This window comes from Giraffa tippelskirchi, chromosome 7 (genome assembly GCF_054371585.1).
Source record: "Giraffa tippelskirchi isolate mGirTip1 chromosome 7, T2T-mGirTip1v1.2.pri, whole genome shotgun sequence".
Classification (NCBI taxonomy): Eukaryota; Metazoa; Chordata; class Mammalia; order Artiodactyla; family Giraffidae; genus Giraffa; species Giraffa tippelskirchi.
The window spans coordinates 111,098,109-111,120,913 of NC_137281.1; the positions used below are offsets into that span (position 1 = coordinate 111,098,109).

Sequence of the window (22,805 nt, forward strand, 5' to 3'; positions counted from 1 at the left end):
GGAAGCCATAGACTTTATAAAAGCCAAAGACTTTATAAAAGTCTTCCATTCATTTGCTGCAGAACCACTTTGGGCCGCCCAGACGTAGATTCCTGGAACTCCAGTGGAATGGAAACACTGAACATGTAACATTATTCCAAGATTTTACTATGGTACATACCCTGTTTTGAGGACTTTATGTGTATTCAGTTCAGTTCAGTTGCTCAGTCATGTCCAACTCTTTGCGACCCCATGTGCTACAGCACGCCAGGCCTCCCTGTCCAACACCAACTCCCGGAGCCCACCCAAACTCATGTCCATTGAGTTGGTGATGCCATCCAACCATCTCATCCTCTGACGTCCCCTTCTCCTCCTGCCCTCAATCTTACCCAGAATCAGGGTCTTTTCAAATGAATGAGCTCTTCGCATCAGGTGGCCAAAGTATAGGAGTTTCAGCTTCAACATCAGACCTTCCAATGAACACCCAGGGCTGATCTCCTTTAGGATGGATTGGGTGGATCTCCTTGCAGTCCAAGGGACTCTCAAGAGTCTTCTCCAACACCACAGTTCAAAAGCATCAATTCTTCAGCGCTCATCTTTCTTTATAGTCCAACTCACACATCCATACATGACTACTGGAAAAACCATAGCCTTGACTAGACGGACTTTTGTTGGCAAAGTAATGTCTCTGCTTTTTAATATGCTGTCTAGGTTGGTCATAACTTTCCTTCCAAGGAGTAAGCGTCTTTTAATTTCACAGCTGCAATCACCATCTGCAGTGATTTTGGAACCCAAAAAAATAAAGTCTCTCACTGTTTCCCCATCTATTTCCCATGAAGTGATGGGACCAGATGCCATGATCTTAGTTTTCTGAATGTTGAGCTTTTAGCCAACTTTTTCACTCTCCTCTTTCACTTTCATCAGAGGCTCTTTAGTTCCTCTTCACTTCCTGCCATAAGGGTAGTGTCATCTGCATATCTGAGGTTATTGATATTTCTCCCAGCAATCTTGATTCCAGCTTGTGCTTCCTCCAGTCCAGGGTTTCTCATGATGTACTCTGCATATATGTTAAATAAGCAGGGTGACAATGTACAGCCTTGATGTACTCCTTTTCCTATTTGGAACCAGTCTGTTGTTCCATGTCCAGTTCTAACTGTTGCTTCCTGACCTGCATACAGGTTTCTCAAGAGGCAGGTCAGGTGGTCTGGTATTCCCATCTCTTTCAGAGTTTTCCACAGTTTATTGTGATCCACACAGTCAAAGGTTTTGGCGTAGTCAGTAAAGCAGAAATAGATGTTTTTCTGGAACTCTCTTGCTTTTTTGATGATCCAGCGGATGTTGGCAATTTGGTCTCTGGTTCCTCTGCCTTTTCTAAAACCAGCTTGAATGTCTGGGAGTTCACGGTTCACGTATTGCTGAAGCCTGGCTTGGAGAATTTTGAGCGTTACTTTGCTAGCGTGTGAGATGAGTGCAATTGTGTGGTAGTTCAAGCATTCTTTGGCATTTCCTTTCTTTGGGATTGGAATGAAAACTGACCTTTTCCAGTCCTGTGGCCACTGCTGAGTTTTCCAAATTTGCTCACATGTTGAGTGCAGCACTTTCACAGCATCACCTTTGAGGATTTGAAATAGCTCAACTGGAATTCCATCACCTCCACTAGCTTTGTTTGTAGTGATGCTTTTAAGGCCCACTTGACTTCACATTCCAGGATGTCTGGCTCTAGGTGAGTGATCACACCATCGTGATTGTCTGGGTCATGAAGAACTTTTTTGTACAATTCTTCTACGTATTCTTGCCACCTCTTCTTAATATTTTCTGCTTCTGTCAGGTCCATACCATTTCTGTCCTTTATTTAGCCCATCACATGAAATATTCCCTTGGTATCTCTGATTTTCTTGAAGAGATCTCTAGTCTTTCCCATTCTATTGTTTTCCTCTATTTCTTTGCATTGATCGCTGAGAAAGGCTTTCTTATCTCTCCTTGCTATTCTTTGGAACTCTGCATTCAAATGGGAATATCTTTCCTTTTCTTCTTTGCTTTTCACTTCTCTTCTTTTCACAGCTATTTGTAAGGCCTCCTCAGACAGCCATTTTGCTTTTTGCATTTCTTTTTCCTGAGATGGTCTTGATCACTGTCTCCTGTACAATGTCATGAACCTCTGTCCATAGTTCACCATACACTCTGTCTATCAGATCTTAAATCTATTTGTCACTTCCACTGTATAATCATAAAGGATTTGATTGAGGTCGTACCTGAATGGTATAGTGGTTTTCCCCACTTGCTTCAATTTAAGTCTGAATTTGGCTATAAAGAATTCATGATTTGAGCCACAGTCAGCTCCATTCTTGTTTTTGCTGACTGTATAGAGCTTCTCCATCTTTGGCTGCAAAGAATATAATCAATCTGATTTCAGTGTTGGACATCTGGTGATGTCCATGTGTAGAGTCTTCTCTTGTGTTGTTGGAAGAGGGTGTTTGCTATGACCAGTGCGTTCTCTTGGCAAAACTCTATTAGCCTTTGCCCTGCTTCATTCTGTGCTCCAAGGCCAAATTTGCCCATTACTCCAGGTGTTTCCTGACTTTCTACTTTTGCATTCTAGTCCCCTATAATGAAAAGGACATCTTTTTTGAGTGTTAGTTCTAAAAGGTCTTGTAGGTCTTCATAGAACCATTCAACTTCAGCTTCTTCAGTGTTACTATTCGGGGCATAGACTTGGATGACCGTGATATTGAATGGTTTATGTGTATTAACTCATTTAATCCTCAAAACAGTATTAGAACCAGAAAGAAAGATGCTGCTTCTGTGGTCTTTCAGTCCTCTTTAAGGTCATACGGTAGCCTGAGGTAGATATACAACTTGATCCTATGTTAGTTCACGAAAATACCATTTCCAGGAGTAGGGCACACTTTATAAAGTAGATACTATTGATAAGAGAGTAAAAACAATACCACTTACTTTTTATTGATTAAATGTGCAGCGGAAAGACACCATCTTGTACAAAACTTCATTCAGGTTCTTTTAAGATTCAGTTCTTTATGTTAAATGGTCAGCCTTTTTGGAGGGATTTATTTGAAGGTCCTAGACGTATGTAGTTCTTGGGACGGATGATCTCTTCGTCCAGCACTTAAAGTTAAAATCTTTCTACTCTAATGATTCATAGAGTAGTTTGAAATACGGAAATGTGAGTGATTTTGCTCCTATCACTGTGGGTATTACCCTGTGTTCTAAAATCATATCATAAAAATATAAACTTACTACTCTAATCTTGTAGGGTTATCCATGCCAGTGTCCAGTGAGGGAACTGAGAGAAGGCGGCATGATCCAGGTAATGATATTTTTTCATGAAAAGCAAGAAATGGAAATGTTTTGGCTTTCTTTCAATAACATGTAATTTGTAATGTTATTCCCCTCATTTATAATCCTATCTGTGTATAAACAGTAATTTGCTCTTATAAACATGTACTATAGTAAGAGTTCTGTGGGGAGCAGTTGGTGTTCGTTATCTGTGACATCATGAACATTTAAAAAACAATAATTATAAATATACTCTAGAGTGAAAAAAAAATAGTGGAAAGAATTGGAGAGTCTGTCTAGAGACTTTGTTATTGCTCTGTTTTTGTCCTGCCTCCACCCCAATTACTTTGAGTTTGGATTTGCTTAAATCCTACAAAACTCAGTGTAGGTGTTACCTACTGCAAAGCTCAGAGAATGTTATGGTTTGAAGAACAGTATTTAGTAACATGACTTCTTTATATCTGAAATAAGTTGCTGTTGTTAATGTTGGCCTTCCAATTCTGAAATCCAAAGAATAAGCCTAGGTTCCTTTGCCTGACACAGTAAATTGTGGTTTATTTGTTTACTTTCCTTTTTTTCTTTAAATCCAAGGATATACCAATGGAATGGAGGTTTGTATTTCTCTGAAAGGTCTGAGTTACAGAGAAACAAGTTAATTTTAGTAATAGATATTAGTCTATGAAACACAAGCAGAAGGATCCATGTATCAAAGGCATACTTCAGTTTCATAAAATTTACAGAGTGACATTTCAACAGAGGAGACCATTAGATTACTAATGGGATACTTAGAAAGGAAAGGAGCAAAATTAGAGTGGAATCTGAATATATGAACTGCTTATGTTCTTGAAGTCCTATTTGTACCCAGTTCTTTGTAACTTGGAATGCATTCCCCTGTAGGAACTATATTTTGCTTGCTTTGGGGGCTCCCTAGCTAGCTTATGAAAATCTGTGTCCAACATAATGTAGTAACATGGTTTTTTAGAAAGAGAACCAATTAGATATCAGGTGGCCTTGGGTTTGAGTCCAGACTGGAGCACAAACTCTTTGTATGGCCTTAGGCAGGTCACTAAGCCTTTCAGTGCTTTTGCACATATATAAAATGCAAGTGCTGAAACCCAGTATTGCTGCTGCTGCTAAGTCGCTTCAGTCGTGTCCAACTCTGTGCGACCCCACAGATGGCAGCCCACCAGGCTCCCCCATCCCTGGGATTCTCCAGGCAAGAATACTGGAGTGGGTTGCCATTTCCTTCTCCAATGCATGAAAGTGAAAAGTGAAAGTGAAGATGCTCAGTCGTGTCCGACTCTTAGCGATCCCATGGACTGCAGCCTACCAGGCTCCTCTGTCCATGGGATTTTCCAGGCAAGAGTACTGGAGTGGGTTGCCATTGCCTTCTCCCAACCCAGTATTGGGTATAGAGTAAACATTCAACAAATGTTTGCTGAATGAGTGAACAAGTGAATAAGCCTATATTTTATTTCTGTGGGGAAAAAAATCCATCCAAAGGATGTCAGACTTTTACAGCTTCTATGGTATCACTGTGGAGACTGCAGACCAAGTACAAAATTGGAAACTTCTTAAGGAGCCTTTCATAGCCATTTATATAGTGTCGAGGTCACCTCTGCATGCCTGGTGGCTGGATATCTAACCCTGGTAGCTCCAGAGGCAAGGCCAAAGCTTCATGAAAACCTTAATAGGCTCCCATACAAGGAGAGGAGGCATGGTAGGGGTGTGGTGGCCATTTGTATATTTGACTCATGAACAAGTTACATGTTTGCAAATCAAGGACTTTGTGTATACTTCTCCCTTTATGAAATGTGGCAGAAGTATTAAAAAAGTCTTGATTAGAAAATATATTAAATATATATTTTGAGGGGAGCAATGCATTTAAAATAATGAGAAGGAAGAAAAACACTTAAGAAAAATGAAATGCATAGTGTTATACCCAAAAAGGAGCAAAAAGACACAAGGTATTCTAGACTTGGAGGCAGCTCATTCTGATTTTGGGAATGGACTTTTGGTTTATTTTAATGTAACCCCTGCTTTTCTAATTATAGTCGTTTGTTCTCAAACAGGCACTGGTAGAAGCAGTTTTAAATCCATTTTCTATTTCAGTAGGCATACCTTCTGAAAAATCCCTAAAATTTCAAGAGGAGCTTTTTCTTCCTTTCTTTTTCTTAAGCAATTGCTTTTTTTTTTTTTTTTTTGAGCTCCAAGGGCTGACAGCTGTTCTAGTCTTGCTTGGGGATTTTTTCACAATGTGGATTAATCAATGTTATGAACTGGGTCCGTGGGGTTTTGGGAATGTAATTGGTTTCAGATGACACTTTGCTAGTCAATCTGTGAAACAGCCGAATGTTGACACAGCTGAACAATTCCAGCTGTTTCCACTCGCCCCTTCCTCTTTCCTTGGACGCTGTATCCTCTGCTTTTATTTGCATCTGCCCTCTCTCATTGTGACTTTGCTAAACTAATTTGTTATCCTTTCTGAAATTTCTTGTTGCTTTTCTCTTCTTTGGGATATCAGGGCTCCCCCTTTATTATAGCCTCCGCCCAATTTTATTTTGCAAAACTTCTTTCTTGGCTTGCATAGTTTTTTAAGGAAATAATAGTTTTACCACTTAAGTTCCCTTTTATTTGTGGTGATCCCCTAGTTTGTTTATTTAAAGGTACAGAGCACCAATTTAGGCTTTGCACAGGTGCTTGGATTCTGTGAATATTTGGTTTCACAGTTGCTTGATCAACCTTTATTTTTTTATTACAAGAGACATTTCCATTGAATAAACAATACAAACCATTAGCTTCATTCAATGCATAGTGATGTTCATATATATATATATCCTTCTATGAGAAAAGATTCAGGTGTCAGTATTGCTGCTAGAAAGATACATGAATAGAAGGGAGGAATCCAAAAAGGACTGACCCTGAATTATGTACATTATATTAACAGTTTATATACTGTCAGGGGAAATGGTTTGTAAATTGCTTTCAGTGGTTTTTCATTATCAGACTAATTTCTCTTTGTTTTTTCAAGAGTACTTGTTTCTGCATCTTACTGAGTAGGGGAAAGGCTTTAACTGTTTGGGTGCCCAACATAATTTTGTTGCTTTATAGGGTGATGGGCTGTAAATCCAGGGCTAAGTGAGCTAAACCGAAGAATAGGACTGCGCAGATAGGTACATGCTTGAGTGTGGTCATTCCCCAAAGCTAAGACTCTTGATGTGGGTGAGGTAATCTCATTTTCCCCAGAAAGGCCTGTATGGACTGAATGAATGACTCAGGCTTACAGGATAATGGGCAGCACCTACTCTGCCTTGCTTGCAGACTTACATGCACAGCACAATTAAATATTCCTAAGTCGGAGTCAAGTCTAAGATGTCAGAGAACCTGGAACAATTGAGCAATTGTCATGAGAATTTGGTGAATAAATGCAATTGACATAGCACATTTTTCCAGATATGTCCTCCTCCTACAATTGTTAATGAACATGGTATCAGAGGAAACAGTCTCAAGGGTGGAGATTATCTCAGAGACAGGAAACAATGGGTAGATAGAAAATGTCATTTCTTTGAATGAAGACTATAAACAGTACAGGCCTCTAGACGCTGGTCCATTTGTTTGCTTTTATGTAATCTTATGTGTAGTGAAACTTCTGGATGTAATAGTGAAATACTGATCTGACATGGGCCACGTGTGCCGAAAAGAAGCAAAAAAGCGTCTGTATAAACAAAGCACATGGAAAAGATAACTCAAATTGCACTTGGAGGTGAGCAGCTAGAATTATAGGTGATAACACAGTAAATGGGTTTACATGTTACTGTGGACAGTTCTCTGAAGACTGACCAAATTGTGGTTATGGTCTAAAAGGCAGGCTGGGTATAATTGTGGAGGGTGTTGGAATCAAAATCAAAAGCATGTCTCTGGCCATTTATACTATGATCTGCAGCTGGACCAATATATCTTAAGAAAAACCTAACAAAGCCAAGGAAGGTTTGGGAATGGATAAAGGAGCTAAGGGATTTTAGATATACTGCAAGAGCAAACAGATGTATCTGGTACCCTTCACCTAAGAAGTTGAGAATGGATGGGATGAAGGTTTCTAAAATGATAAAGAGGTTCAGGCACTGCTCCCAAGTTGGTTTAAATCTTAGAAATTTCTACAGTTCTACTTCTGTGTCGGGAAAGGGGATGGACAGATGATGTTTTAGTTTCTCTTGCTACCTCATGATGAAGGAAAGTGCAGAAGCCTCAGTTCCAGTGGTGATGGTTGCTCAGCCACTCACATGGTCTCCCCAAAGCTACTCAAAATGAGTCTTAGAGTGCTTTTCATAGAGAGCATCACTGATGTCAAGAATCTGGGGAGGCTGTAAAAATGGCACATCACTGGGCTCCACAGTAGACCTGCAGAATCAGTATGGAGGGAGAGGGTCTGCATTTTTAACAAGCTCCCTAGGTGAATCTTACATACTCTAAAGTTTAAAAACCATAAAGTTTGCACTAGGATTTTAGGCTAAGCGGGAAGTACCAGGTTACAGCACAGGTATAATGGGATATAGGTCCCCAGTTTCAAATAAAGCCAATAAGAATGGGCCATGTAAATGTGCCCTTTGTATTGCCAGGTATTACAAAAATAAAGAGCTGTTCAAATATTTGGTGCTAAGAAAGTGCAGACTCAAATTACCTGGACAGCATTCCTAGGTAGAAACTGTGGCTCCAAGGAATGGGAGTTGTTTTTCTTTGTGATTTGATGTGCCTTAGTGCCTTTCCTTTCAGAATGTGATTGCATAATTGTACACAGGCACTCCCTCCCTTGAGGCAGAGGGCTAATTACATAACACAACCAATAGGCCCCATCTCACTGTCCTCTAATTATGGTTTATGAAATGTACTGAGTTGACCTTTGCCATCACAGCTGCCCTGGAGGTTGACTCCAGGATATTATGGCTGGAAGGGGTTTAAGACATTATCCAGCAATAACTCTACCAATGCTTATTCTGAAGCTAGTGGAAGGCCCAATACAGAAAGGTAGTTCAGGACCAGGACTAGAAGTTGACTTTCCCAGTGTTTTCCATAGTTTAACATCTAGGCCAGCATGTTCTTACTTTATTTTGCAATTTCATTGTTATTTTGTTGTTGTTAAGGCTCTAAATCGTGTCCAACTCTTTTGCCATCCCATAGACTGTGGCTCACCAGGCTCCTCTGTCCATGGGATTTCCCAGGCAAGAATACTGGAGTGGGTCGCCATTTCCTTCTCCAGGGAATTTTCACAGAGCAGGGATCGAACCTATGCCTCCTCAATTGTCAGGTGTATTCTTTACCACTGAGCAACCAAAGAAGCAATACTGGCTTATTTTTTACTGTTCTCATAGGAAACTCAGTTTGGAATCACCTAGGATTCTTAAGTTGAAAAGGTATCATTTAATATTCCTACTGTTTTTTACTCATAATAGTTAATATTTATTGATGATCACTTGCCATGTGCCAGACAGTACATTAAACACTTGATATACATTAACCATCTCAGCCTCTCAGCAGGCCTATAAGGGTGAAGAACCCCATTTTAAAGATGAGGCTTTTGAAATATTGAAGATTTTCCAAGGACATACAACTAGTAAATAAGAGACCAAATATTTCAATCAGGCCAATCTGATTCCAGGTTATTATTTTATTTTACCAAACTATTAGTTGACTATGTTGATGTACAAAAATTCTCTTTTGTACAAATACAAGGCCAGGGAACATTATCTGAATTACTCTTTACATTTAGATAATACAATATAAAGTGTGCTCAACATTTACACCAGGTTCTGAATGACACAACTTTTGCATTGTCAGCTTACATTGATAGAGTGTAAATACTCTAGTGTGGTCTCATGGGGCTGTGGCTGTCTTTTCCCTGCCTCCTTCCATGCCCATCTTTCTTAACAAGCTTCCTTTTTGTGAAATAAGATAACCCATGATGAAGGGAATCTTTTTTTCTGTGGAACTTGAATTTCTATTTAGGGACAATAGCAGCTCTGCACATGAAAGGCATTGGATACTATACTGTTTAGTCTCTAAAGGGAGCTTTGTTGTCGGCAGCGCCGTCGAATGATGTGTCGTGATTGGTGGGCTTTGCACGGCCATCCTGGTGCTCACAGATGTGTCCTGCTGGTCAGCAAGCACACCGGTGAACGTGTCTGATCTGGGTGCCCACTCCTGACCTTTTTACATTACGGTCTGTTTGTGGATCTTTGTCTCAGGTGAGATACCCAGATTGTGATAAATTAGAAGAGTCCGGTATGGAAGGAGAGCTCACTTGAAGTAGGATGCCTTGTTTTAATTTATCACAGGCTTTTTGAAGGGAGCGTGTCCTCGGACCTTGGTAGTCAGCGCAGAAACACTCACCCTCAAGGGTGGAGCAGAGAAGGCACTGGCAACCCACTCCAGTACTCTTGCCTGGAAAATCCCATGGACGGAGGACCCTGGTGGGCTGCAGTCCATGGGGTCGCTAAGAGTCGGACACGACTGAGCAACTTCACTTTCACTTTTCACTTTCATGCATTGGAGAAGGACATGGCAACCCACTCCAGTGTTCTTGCCTGGAGAATCCCATGGATGGAGGAGCCTGGTGGGCTGCCGTCTATGGGGTCACACAGAGTCGGACACGACTGACGCGACTTAGCAGCAGCAGCAGCAAGGATGGATACTATTTCCCTGTAGACACAGAACTCCTATCCCTGCCCTACATATGAGGGAGATGAAAGGGGATGCCACTGTCATCACTCCAGGTAGCAATGCCATGGGGACACCGAATGCATAAATACACACGTGAAATATACCTACTGCCCGGAAATGCCTGAAGGCTGCTCATCAAAGAAGCAGTGGTTCCAAACGTGTGGAGCCTTTATGCAGGCTGTTCCCTCTGCCTGAAGTGCCCTTTTGGATCTTCTCTATTGGGTTTACGCCTTCTTTCAACACTCTGCTCCAGATCTCCTCTGAGACCTCTTCCCTGCCTCTGTCCTGGGCGGCACAGCCCCTCCCCACTGCTCTCTGCTGACCTTGGTCAGCTTCTGCAGCCTGCTGGTTTAGAGTGGTTCACATTCTTAAGCAGACCTGATTTTCAGGACTCCCAGAGGCCTCTCCAGGGGGAACACCAGTCCAAAGAAATGCCCCCTTCCAGCCAAGGGAGCGGAAGTAATGACTTTTCTTTCTTTCATTGGTATCTGGGCCACTCGGTTGGGTATAGAGATGGGGATCGTCAGCATGACTGGCTGGGGGCCACTGCATGGCTATCCTGAGGCTTTATCACCCAAACCTCACACCTTTTCTCAGAAAGTAAAAGGAGTGCTTATTCTGATTTGTAAGTTCCGCATGAGGTGAAGCAACTGTGCAGCACTGTCGAGAAGCGGGAAGCCCCTAAGAACAGGAGGCCTTAGGGAAATAGAACTGGATCTTGAGGAAAGGATTGAGGAAGACACAAGAAGTGGGAAGCATGGCCCAAGGTTTGGCCAAACACAACAGCAGAAGTGCTGTGTGGGCAAGTGACTTTGTCCCTATTGTTGCTGTGGCGTTACCCTGGTGCCATGTCAGGATTTAGGAACTAAGACCTAGTAAAGAGGGGACAGTGCCCTTGATGCAGGGTGCTGGCTTCACTTCTAGTATTTCTATTTAACTCATTCACATTTGTTTATTTAGTGTTGGGCTTCCCTTATAGCTCAGTTGGTAAAGAATCTGCCTGCAGTGCAGGAGACCTGGGTTCGATTCGTGGGTCAGGAAGATCCCCTGGAGAAGGAAATGGCAACCCACTCCAGTATTCTTGCCTGGGAAATCTCATGGACAGAGGAGCCTGGTGGGCTATAGTCCATGGGGTCACAAAAGTCGGACACGACTTAGCGACTAAACCACCACCACCACCATTTATTGAGCACCTACTGTATGCAAGGTGCTGATGCAGTGATGCATAATGCCTTACTTTTTGCAGTCCCCTTCTGCCCAGCAGCTAAAGCAGTAGCTTAAATTTCCTTTAAACTCTTGAAATTTAGAGAAAGACTATGTAAATTTGAATTATTTTTCAATATAAGTGGGATGAATAAATCATAAAGGGCTTGTGCATAGGAAGGAACCTTAGTCAGGGAATTACACCTTAGAGTGAGGAATAAGACAAGAAGGCTGTGTACCAGGTAACAGCAACCATGCTGCATATCCTCACATGAGAGATACGCCTTCTACCCGCACCTTGAGTTCACCACCCGCAACTTGACTTCACTTCTTACCTTGTCCTTCAATGGCAAATTCTGGTTGGGGGCGGAAAATAGCACCTTCATTCTTCATAAAGACTTGGGGGATACCTGCCTTTAGATTCAGGCTGAATGTTTAAATTGCCTAGGATTCTGGATTTTAGCTGTTTTGCTTGTTGTAATAAAAAGAGTTAGGTGATATGACCACTGATGAATCCCAAATTGTTTCTCCCACAGGCTGTGGGGATGGAAAAGTGGAAACTCCAGAGACAGAGTCCCCGCTTTCCCTGAGCAGCTGAGCAGGCTCTGACCAAGGGAAGTGATAGTAACTGGGGATGGGATTTCCTCATTTCCTCCCCTGCTGTGGGTCTCAGGATCTCCACACTGCCTCCTGTCCTGAGGTGTAGGGGAAGGCCCTTGTCAAGTGCCTGCTGTTAGGGTGGGTTGTCATGGCAACCACCAGGGACTGGGCCAGGGAGAAGGGGCTCCTACAGTGCATTGACGTAGACAGAGCACCATGGGGAGGGGAAGTGGGCCAGGAGAACAGTGAGACAGGGGTCTGCATGCCAGAGGACCAGCGAACATGATTATCACGTACTCACTTGACACAGCATGATGCCAGCTATGGTGGGGGGAGAGCCTGGGAAAGGTGAAATTTGCCTCTCCCTGCAAGGAGTTAGTTTATAGTCTCTTCACTCACCAAGTATAAATGGGGTACCTCTCTGGAGCTACACTCTGCAATAGGTGATTCGGATTAATCAGATAATAATACAGACATCTGCCTCCTTCTGCCTCCATGGAACTAATCATTGGGTGGCACTTACCAGAAGGGCATTGCTGTTTTTTTCAAATGTAGAAGGGTTTTTGATCTATCTTTTATATTTTATGGACTGGTTTATTGAATGTAACCAAATCCCCTTCTCTTGATTAGAGTTATTGGCTGCTCAAACGGGAGCTTTGTGACTACTTTAATTTTTCTCTTTGATACCATCTGTCCTTGGCTCAGCTTTTCAACTGATCCCTATTAAGTTAAGTTAAGTGAAAATCGCTCGGTCGTGTCTGACTCTTTGCGACCCTGTGGATTATACAGTCCATGGAATTCTCCAGGCCAGAATACTGGAGTGGGTAGCCTTTCCCTTCTCCAGGGGTTCATCCCAACTCAGGGATCGAACCCAGGTCTCCCGCATTGCAGGCGGATTCTTTATCAGCTGAGCCACAAGGGAAGCCCTATTAGGGGACAGGTAAAGAAAATTGCAATGAAGAAACTTTTATTGTATGCCATAGGTAGTAGGAAATCCTGAGCTCTGATTTTCCTATGAAGGAAAGGTTTCTGTTGATAGAAATCAGAATAACATCTCAAAGCAGATATTGAATGGAGTAAGGAAGGTTCCTGCAAACTTCTGTTCCTCCAGACACAAACATGTAATTGCTCATACAATGGTCTTGTAGTAAATAGGCACATTTGAGTAACTCTTTGGTGGGTTTCTGTGGTAGATCAGTGGTAAAGAATCTGCCTGCCAATGCAGGAGTCATAGGTTCAACTCCTGATCTGGGAAGATTCCACATGCTGAGGAAAAACTAAGCCTGTGAACCACAACTATTGAGCCTGTGCTCTAGAGCTCGGGAGCCACAACTACTGAGCCCACATGCTGCCCTCGAGCCTGTGCTCTGCAACAAGAGAAGCCACCACAATGAGAAGCCCCCACACAACTAGAGAATAGCCCCCTGCTTGCTGCAACTAGAGAAAAGCCTACACAGCAATGAAGACCCACCATGGCCAAAAATAAATAAATAAATGAATGAATAAAAATGAGGAACTCATTGGTAGGCAGGGAATCAGAAAATGAACTGTCCTTCAAAGTGTGAGAAATAGGATTTATAGCTGAGTAAGCATCACTCTGAGAAATTCAGTGAACATCTTCTGAGGTCCAGTGGTTCAGGTGGCCTGCATTTTAAGTGTTTCCTTCCATAGGCATGAATCTTGGTTGCTCTGACTTCCTTAAAACAACTAGATTATCTTTCTCTTACTGCTGCCAAGATGGAGGCACGCTTGAGGTTCAGTTACTGGCTTTTTCATCTCCTCTGTGTTCCTCCAGGAGAGGGGTGTGTCCTGATAGCCAGAGCATTCATTTGCATCTTAGAAAACAAAGGATGTCCCTGGTAGACATTAGGAAGGAAGATGCAGGAGTAACTGGATATTTCTAGTCAGGAGAAGGCCCATAGTTTGAAAGAGGTCAGAGACAGCCTCTCTATCCCCAGTGTCACCATTAGTCATGTCTATGGAAATGCTTCATCACTACAAACTCAACTGATTTTTGACAACTTCATCATTCTCCAAAACAGAGTCTCCCTGTACTTGCTAGTATTTTTTGAACATCTGAACTCTTTTGTGTCAGATATTGTGCTTCCAAAACTTGGAACAGATGAAGGCAAGTAAGATGCAGGCTTTGTCCTTGTCTAGATTATTGTCTAATGGACAACACTGACTAATGATAATGCAAGACGTTTTATCTGGTTAAAATACAGAGTGATAGACCCTGGAAGTCAGGGCCCAGTGACCATGAACTCTGTGTTTCAATGTTGTCATTATTCTTCTGGTCTCCTCAGCGTAATCACCCAGTTATCCACAATTTTGTCCTCTCTTCCCAGTCTCACCCTTGGATATTCTATTCGTCTGCAACCTTCCCAACTTTCCTAAAATCACCCACCTCGCTCTCTTCTGCCACTGCCTGAACCAGGGCCTTTCTCCCAGTTACCTGCATCATGTTCCTTGTTTCCTGCCCGTGGACCAACTCCTTTCACATCCATTCCAGAGCTGGCAGCAAGAGTAATGTGCCTTCAGACATGTCCTTCCTCCTGTACTTTTGTCTCCTGCACATTTAGCCATTCAGCAAACAGTTAAGAGTTGCTTAGAAGCACTGGAAGCTCCCTGTGGCTTTGGGGATGAACTCTGAACCTTAGCCTAATCTCCTGTCTGGCTACACCGTGCCTGTCTGACCTTCATCTCCCCTCTCTAAAAACGGACCCTCCAAGCAATGCTTTTTCCTTCCTCATACCTTGTCCTATCCTCCTCTGTTCTTGCTCTGTTTCCTACCAGGGCACCAGACCCGCGCCCCTCCTCCCCCCACTGCTACAGCCTACCCACCCCCCCCAACCATGGTCCAGTTGAAGTTCTCCTCCATGAGGCCTCCCTGACTGTCCTAGCCATAAGGGGGCAGAACTGACAAACAGAAAACACACTATCCAGTCAGGAACAAACCACACTCATGTAAGAAGTGCCCATGAAACCCTTAGTACCTAAATCTGTGAGTGAATCTTGCCTTAAACTTTGTTCAGAACTAATCGAGCATCCTTCAAGTTTCCCCATCCATGGTGCTCTATTTTAACTAGTGTTTTGGTTCGATCCATGAACGAAGAGAGAAATTTTCAGAACTGTGGAGTCCCAAATGTCCGTTATTAGCCTAATGACTGCTCTGTCAGTGATGGATCCTGAAGGTGACCTTGTACAAAGATCAATGTCTTTTGTGTGGTTTCTTCTGTGTTCCTTGTATTCAGGAAAATGAAAGGGGAAAGAAACTGGAGGTTTCTACACATGTGTGTGACTCACTGTGGCCCTTGGACACTAACTACGGGGATGCAAGAACATGGGTATCTTAGAGATGAGCATAATTATTTGTTCTTTCATTATTATATGACAGTGTTATGAGCTGATTCCCGATTTCATGTGCCTTCAGTTTTAAAATGCTTCTTGACATCTGAAGAAATGCTGAAGGCACTTGCCTTCCCAACAGAAAATACTAAACATGATCATTCTGAAAACTGCCAGCAGAAAGATTAAGGTGGAGTGTGTGTGTAGGGGTTCGAAGTCACTTGTCCATGTATTTCTGCATTTGGGGGCTTGGCGGTCAGAAATAATGTTCTTTGTCTTTCATCCTGTCCTTCCCTTTTTTACCTAAATGTTAAAAAGCCAGGCATAATGAAGTGCATAAGATTGAAGTAGAAGTGGGTTGAAATACCTTCCTTTTGTGTGGAGGAGCCAGCGAACTTGCTTAAGCTTCCTTCCTTTCTGCTTCGCGCCTGTCGAGACGAAGGAGACCTGGCAGCCGGAGATACCCTTGGGTGCTCAGGGAGATGGTTGGAGGCAGGTGCCTTTGATGTGCTCACCTACCAAAAATGTCACATCACCGCTGCTTCTGTTGTTTCACATTCAATGTGAAAGATTCACTAGAAGGTTAATTTCCAGTCTTGTCAAGTATAGATTATTAAAGGCATTTTTGCTTTTTTGTGACATACCTGGAAAAGTCAGGGGGCATGAGGGAGGGCAGATGGAAAGGTGGAGCAAGCCAAGTGCTGTCAGAAGCCCCTTGGATGCCCACGTCAGGGGACCGTTATCTCCACACAGCAGAAGTAGTGATTGATGACTCTCTTGCAGGAGGAAACCGGAGGGGTGACTGCCTTTCTTCATGGTTGTTGTTCGTTGTTCAATCACTAAGTCCCGTCCAACTCTTTGCAACCCCATGGACTGCAGCACACTGGTCTTCCCAGTCCTTCACTTTCTCTTGGAGTTTGTTCAAACTCACGTCCATTGAAGCGGTGATGCCATCCGACCATCTCATCCTCTGTCGCCCCCTTCTCCTCCTGCCCTTAATCTTTCCCAGCTTCAGGGTCTTTTCCAATGAGTCAGCTCTTTGCATCAGGTGGCCAAAATATTGGAGCTTCAGCATCAGTCCTTCCAATGAGTATTCAGGATTGATTTCCTTTTGGATTGACTGGTTTGATTGCCTTGCTGTCCAAGGGACTCTCAAAAGTCTTCCCCAACACCACAATTCAAAAGCATTGATTCTTCGATGTTCAGCTTTCTTTATAGTCCAACTCTCACATCCGTAAATGACTACTGGAAAAACCATAGCTTGACTAGACAGACCTTTGCGGGAAAAGTGATGTCTCTGCTTTATTATACACTGTCTAGGTTCATCATAGATTTAGGCCTACTTTCTTGTAGGACTGGTTTTGGTAACTATTTGTTATTCTTTGTCTTTACTCTGGGGTACAGATTGCCCATATTTAAAAAAAAAAAAAGATTTTTATGTTTCTATTTGTTTTGATTTCTAGGACCGTGTTTAAATGACAAAAACACCAGATTGAAAGACGGTCCATCTGGTATCTTTGGCTTTCAGAAAAGCCAGTTTGAATCACATCATAGTTGATCCAATGGCTGGAAAACACATATTTACTCAAAATATGGTTAATTCAATGTCTCTAAGTAATCCTAGATTTTGTTGTCTTGGATGGATCAGGCTTTAATTTCTCCCCTTCTTGTCTTCAGTTTGAGAGTCATTGTGAATGACGAAAGGAACATGGGATTCAGAGAGACCCAGATAGAAGTTCTGGCTTTTCTATGTGAGAGCTTTTGCCCTTGGGCAAGACACTTAGTCTCTCTGAACCTTGTTTTCTACATTTGATACAAGGTTGTTGATACATACTATAGGATTTAGGCTAAATCAGAAAACTCATATAAAAGTGTCTAATGTAGGAACCAGCAATTAGTAGTTTGCTGTCCAAAACTGGCCTCCAGTAGGGGTATTCTTTCCTAGTTTATTTTCTTGATTAGTTCTTTTATTTTTCTATTTTCCTTCTTTAGTATTTTTCTTTTCCTTTACTTTTTTCCCAAAGATAGTAGTAGTATATGAATCTTTTAATGCAGTTAAGTTGGTAACATTAATTGACTATTTAAGAGTTGTTTGTTATAAACAATATGATTTTCTGAGACATTGTATTTGAAGTACACTTTTTAATAACAGTGCAGTTACCTTGAACTTGAAGTTTAGAGTTAGGGCTTCCATAAAGGAATACTCCCTGTCAAGAGGCATTTACTTTACTAGATACAGAAGGGAGGAAGAATGCCCTGATGTTAATTATTTAAAGCCACTTTTTCTAAAAAACATTTCCCAAACCCTAATGATTCTATTTGTTGCCTATAGACATTAGCAGTGCTCTTCTACACTGTCATTGACATGGTTCTAAAAATACAGGAGGGAATGTTTTGATGGATGGTAATATTTCAGGATGATCAAACTTTTCTGCCTGTGTACTTTATTTAAATATTGTTTTTAAACACCAGCTAGAATCTTTGAAGCAACCTTTTTCTTTCTGAATTTATTTTTTATGGTGGACCTACTAATGGCCTAGCAGATGACCTGAATATCTGAAAACACCTTAAAAAGCTGAAACACCTACACAGATTGCCAGGGACGAGGTAGGGGAGTAAGTAGGCAAAAATATGTTCTTTGGGAAATGAAGTGATTTTCTGCTGAATAGCATTAGATGCTCTATAAACAGAAGCTGCAAAATAAATATTAATCCTCACAGTGGCCCTGGTCACTCAGGGAAGCCATGCTTGCTTTAGGAACTGCTCTGAGGAACGATGAAGGAAAATTTGAATGAAAACCAACCCATAAAACATATTAATTAAAACCTACCATATTAAGCTTTACACAAAAAGGGTAAATTCCGATTTCCAATCTTTAATATTTTTTGCTTTGTTTTTAATTAGTTTTTACTGGGTTATAGTTGCTTTTACAACATTGTGTTAGTTTCTACTATGCAGCAAAGTGAATCAGCTGTCTGTATACATATATTCACTCTTTTTTGACTTCCAATTTTTTAAAAAGAGAACAGGGAAGGAGAAGAGAAAGCTTAGGATGATCAGGGTGGCATAGATAACTGAATGAACTCAGATAAAGTACAAGACCATGAAGACCATGTCGTGTGTGTGTGTGTGTGTGTGTGTGTGTGTGTGTGTGTGTGTGTGTTTTCAAAATTGAAGTATAGTTGATTTCTCAAAGAGTTGGACACAACTGAAGTAACTTAGCACAATGCACATAGTTGATTTACAGTGCTTCACATATACAGCAAAGCTTTTCAGTTACATATAAGAATCAGAAAAAAATATTTATGTATTATTTTTCAGATTTTTTTCCATTTTATGTTATTACAAAATATGGACTATATAGTTCCCTGTGCTAAGGACCACAACTTATATGGAAGAAAGTTCATGGGAGAGTCAGCCATTACTTTAACAGTACAACCCAGAGACTTTGGCCTTTTTCATAAACAGTGCATTGTTTGATGGTATCATTTTCCCATACTTATGCTTCAAGTTTCTCAAAAATAGAGTATTTAAAATAATTACTGGTGAGAAATATATAAACACTCAGTGGAGGGATTTTATTTGAACACTGAGTGTTGACTGGAGCCTAATTCAGAAGGGCAGCTGTTTGTTCCTTTGTTTTTAAGACTTTATTGAACTTGTAACAGTGTTGCTTTTGTTTCATGTTTCAGTTTTTTGGCCATGAAGCATGTGGAATCTTAGCTCCCCAACTGGGGTTGGAACCCATACCCTCTGCGTTGGAAGGCAAAGTCTTTACCACTGAACCACCAGGGAAGTCCCAGGGCTGGTGTTTCTTAAATCTTGGTGGGATGAGAAAGACAAGGTCTGGGGGTTCTCATTGTGATCCTGGGCCCCTAGCCTTGTCCACATTACCCTTCCTCTCCCTCTCTGTGAGGAGACACTAGATATCGTTTGAGGCATTTCAGAAATAGAATATGGCTGTGCCAGGGATGAAGGTGGACTGTTCTGCATCTAAGGGAGGATAGTTGTTTGGAAAGCAGAATTTCTTTTCAATTGTTTTGAGGGACTCCAAGGAGACAACCCACTCCAGTATTCTTGTTTGGAAACTTCCATGGACAGAGGAGCCTGGTAGGCTGCAGTCCATAGGGTCGCAAAGAGTCATGCACAACTGAGCACATATGCATGTATACACAAGGAGACAACATAGCTGGTAGCTATTTTTTGCTTCTTGTGTTACTCTTTCTATTCCTCCCCTGATAATAATACATGTCCTCTTGTCTTCAGGGGAAACTGTATACATGTAAAAGCAACACTTAAGTGTGAAGATGCTAAGTCCATTCTAAACCTTGCCATTTGTTCATCACCATCCCTTTTGCTTTTTTTGCCTTCATGCTCAACCCAAGTGGGTTTGCTTGCAACAAACTGCAGATTTCCAAGTCACACCTACCACCCAGCAGCTTTGGGATAAAAATGTCATGTAGTCTATTTTACTTTGAAAGGATTCCTTTTAAAGAAATAATTTTGCAGGAAACAGAACAACTCAAGTAGGCTGTTCCCTACTCTCCCTTTTCTATAAGTTTTGAAATTTTTTGTAGAAGGAAATCTTCCCCAAGGATGCAATAGGTATATTATGCTTTGGGAGTGTTGAGGGCACAAATGGGATTTAAGCATGCTCCACTGTCGTGCAGATTGAGGAGTGCCTTGAAGGAGCACATTTGTCTGAACACATGCCCGACTCTTATTCTACTTGTTTTCTGGCTACAAAAATAACCATCAGCTGTGTTGTCTCCCCATAGCCCTTCCAAAAGGGAGAAGCAAGAATTTTGTTTCCGAGAGCCATTCTCAAAGGCAGTACATCCAGCTTTGTTGCAGGGGCTCTTCCCCAGACACAAACTTCAGAGCCAACTGTGATGGGAGACCCAGGACAGCCGTCCGGGGGTCTATCCATGTGTAACTGCTCAGAGTCTGCGTGGTGGCTGTCATGAAGCTGTGTTCCCAGCGATGACGCCTCTCCCTGAGCTTTCTCTGAAGCAGAGGGGTCACCTGTGCACAGGGAATCTGTGTCCTTTTTGTCAGCGTGAGTCGGTAGGCCACCGTCGAGTCTTGGGGGGAAAGGGGGCAAAAGCCAGATTTTTGTGTCCAAAAAAGAATGTTTTCACAGCTGACAGCTGTATGCAGAGAGTAACAGTCCACTTCGATCAGCATTTTAAAATATGAGGAATTGAGATTATTGGCTTTGGATGAAAACCAAGTGATCTGGGACCAAGTGATTGAGTCGTTGCAATCGCATGTCTCTTCCTGACAACACAGGTATGATGATTCCAAGGACAAAAGCAGGGGTGATAGGCCTGGTTAAACCTTTGATCATATAAAGGAAATGAATGAGCATGAATATGAGATTTATTTTTCTTTAGGATGCTTTGTTTATACCATGCTATCGTTTATTCTCCAAAAGACACTTAGAAAGGGGAATTAGGCAAAAAGATGTCCCTTCTGTAATCCTGTACAGGTTCACAACTAAGTAAGTGGGATACAAACTGGACATTTTTCTGCAGGGCACAGCATAACCAACCACACATGGCACACTGCCTGGAGCTTTCATCTCTCTTCCCTATTGAGCTTTATGTACATCTTTTGGGCTTTTGTATTGATGAACTATACAGAGACCATCAAGAATGTCCCAGAGTAAAAACAATCAGAAAGGGAATCAGCTACCCTGTCTCAAAACACACGCTTAGAGTGTCTGGGATGGTTCCCACAGAATTGATGATGATGTGTAGAAATGGGCTGTCTTTGATCTAGTGAAGCAAATCCGTTTTCAGGAACTGCAATCTGATAAATGTCATTCATCTTCCATTTTTCTCCTGGACTGATGTTTTCCTTCCTTATGGAAAACACACAGTCATAGCTTATTATCTCAGCATCGTATGATACTAGAACCACTATTTGAAAGCTGTGTTAGTGCTACTACTGCAGTTCACTGTATTTTGCAGGATGAAAAACATGCATGAAGCTTGGCCATCCAGATTTCGAGAATTCTAGCTGTGTGGTAGACTTCTTACAAGGTATCTGAGATGAAAGGGAGAGAAAAAGTATGATTTGGCCAGAGTTTCTCCTAACCTTAGTGAGGCTCAAAAGATCTTCCCCTCTGCCACTAGGTTTGGTGGAAAGCGGTCTCATTTTATGAAAACACTGATACTTCTCTGCGTGCGTAAGCTACATCCACATGGAACTAATAGCCAGGACCTCTGACTCTTGCCAGTCTGGAATGGTGGACAAATCCTCACCACCTATCCTGCGTCTTTTCTCTTTCTGGCTGCAGACGATAGCATTTTTGTGTAGTTTAGAAAGCAAATGCTGTATACATAAGATTTTGAGGCTGTACAATCAGGAAAACAGGGTATTGCAGCCAAATTCATATACAGGAGATGTATCTTCCTTCTCCGTTGAAGGGCAGGATGGGAGTGTGTGTGTGTGTGTGTGTGTGTGTGTGTGTGTGTGTGTGCTGTAAATTCCTTGGTAATTTGTGCTGCAAAACTGGGCTGCTCCCTGTTAGCAAGAAGTCAATCATATCCTCTGAGCTTTGCGGGGAATGGCTAATGCAGCCACAAGGAATGTTTCAAAGTCATGATGAGGCTTCGGACTCTTTTGCATGTGGAAGTGTTGGCCAGAAATAGCAAATGCCAGGCCTCCCAGAAGCCTTTCCAGCTCTCTTCGGGATGAGAACAGTACATGCAAGCATCACTAGGTGGCATAGCTGCCCTGGTGTATTATTCTTGTGGAGACTAGCTTGTAGCTACGGTGGGATGCTTTGATGCTATACCTGATAGGATACCTATCCAGAGACATCAATGCAATTCACTCGGGTCAAGCAGAAGATTCCATTAACAGTGGATCACTGGGATTGACTCCAAGTCAAAGAGAAGCTATGGTTTAGGAATCCTAAGTGTAAGCCTCTGCACACTACCATTCATCCTGCTTAGGCTGCTGCTGAAACAAAGTTGCTGCGAGAGCTCAGGCTTTCAAGTTCATGATCAATATGCCACACAAAACTATGTCTCTGCTTCATCCTTATCAGCTCATACCTGACCCCCACACATACAATATGTATACATTCATACATATATCCTCCACCTTGAGGTGATCAGGGAGATTTTAGGAAAAACTACATATATACATACATACGTGTACACATGTGGGCTTCCCTGGTGGCTCAGACGATAAAGAGTCCACCTGCAGTGCAAGAGACACAGGTTCAATCCCAGAGTTGGGAAGATCCCCTGGAGAAGGGAATGGCAACCCACTCCAGTATTCTTGTCTGGGAAATCCCGTGGACAGAGGAGCCTGGTGGGCTACAGTCCATGGGGTTGCAAAGAGTCGGACACAACTGAGCAACTAACACTTTCATTTCACGTGTATGTATGCAGGTGTGTTTACGTATGGTAATGAGCATTATGACATTAAAAGACTCGAATCAGTATACAACAAACCCATTTGATTTGACCACTAACTCGTTTCTCTGAACCACACTTTTTACCATCCTTATAGTTGGGGTCAGAAAACCACCACCACCCATGGGTCAATCCTGGCCACTGCCTGTTAAGTAGTACTGGAGCAGAGCCAGCCTCATTGTTTTGTTCATTGTCAATGGCTGCTTTCACAGAACAGCAGAGCTGAGCACTGAC

At 42.1% G+C, this 22,805-nt stretch overlaps 1 protein-coding gene across 1 annotated transcript in view; it reads left to right on the top strand.

Annotated features, from left to right (window-relative positions):
- RORA (RAR related orphan receptor A) overlaps window positions 1-22,805 on the top strand; it is a 796,368-nt gene that overhangs the window by 163,295 nt on the left and 610,268 nt on the right. The window contains exon 4 of the mRNA XM_081507580.1: window positions 3,251-3,304. Within this exon, the coding sequence (XP_081363706.1) occupies window positions 3,251-3,304 (54 nt within the window). The remainder of the gene's footprint in view (window positions 1-3,250; window positions 3,305-22,805) is intronic.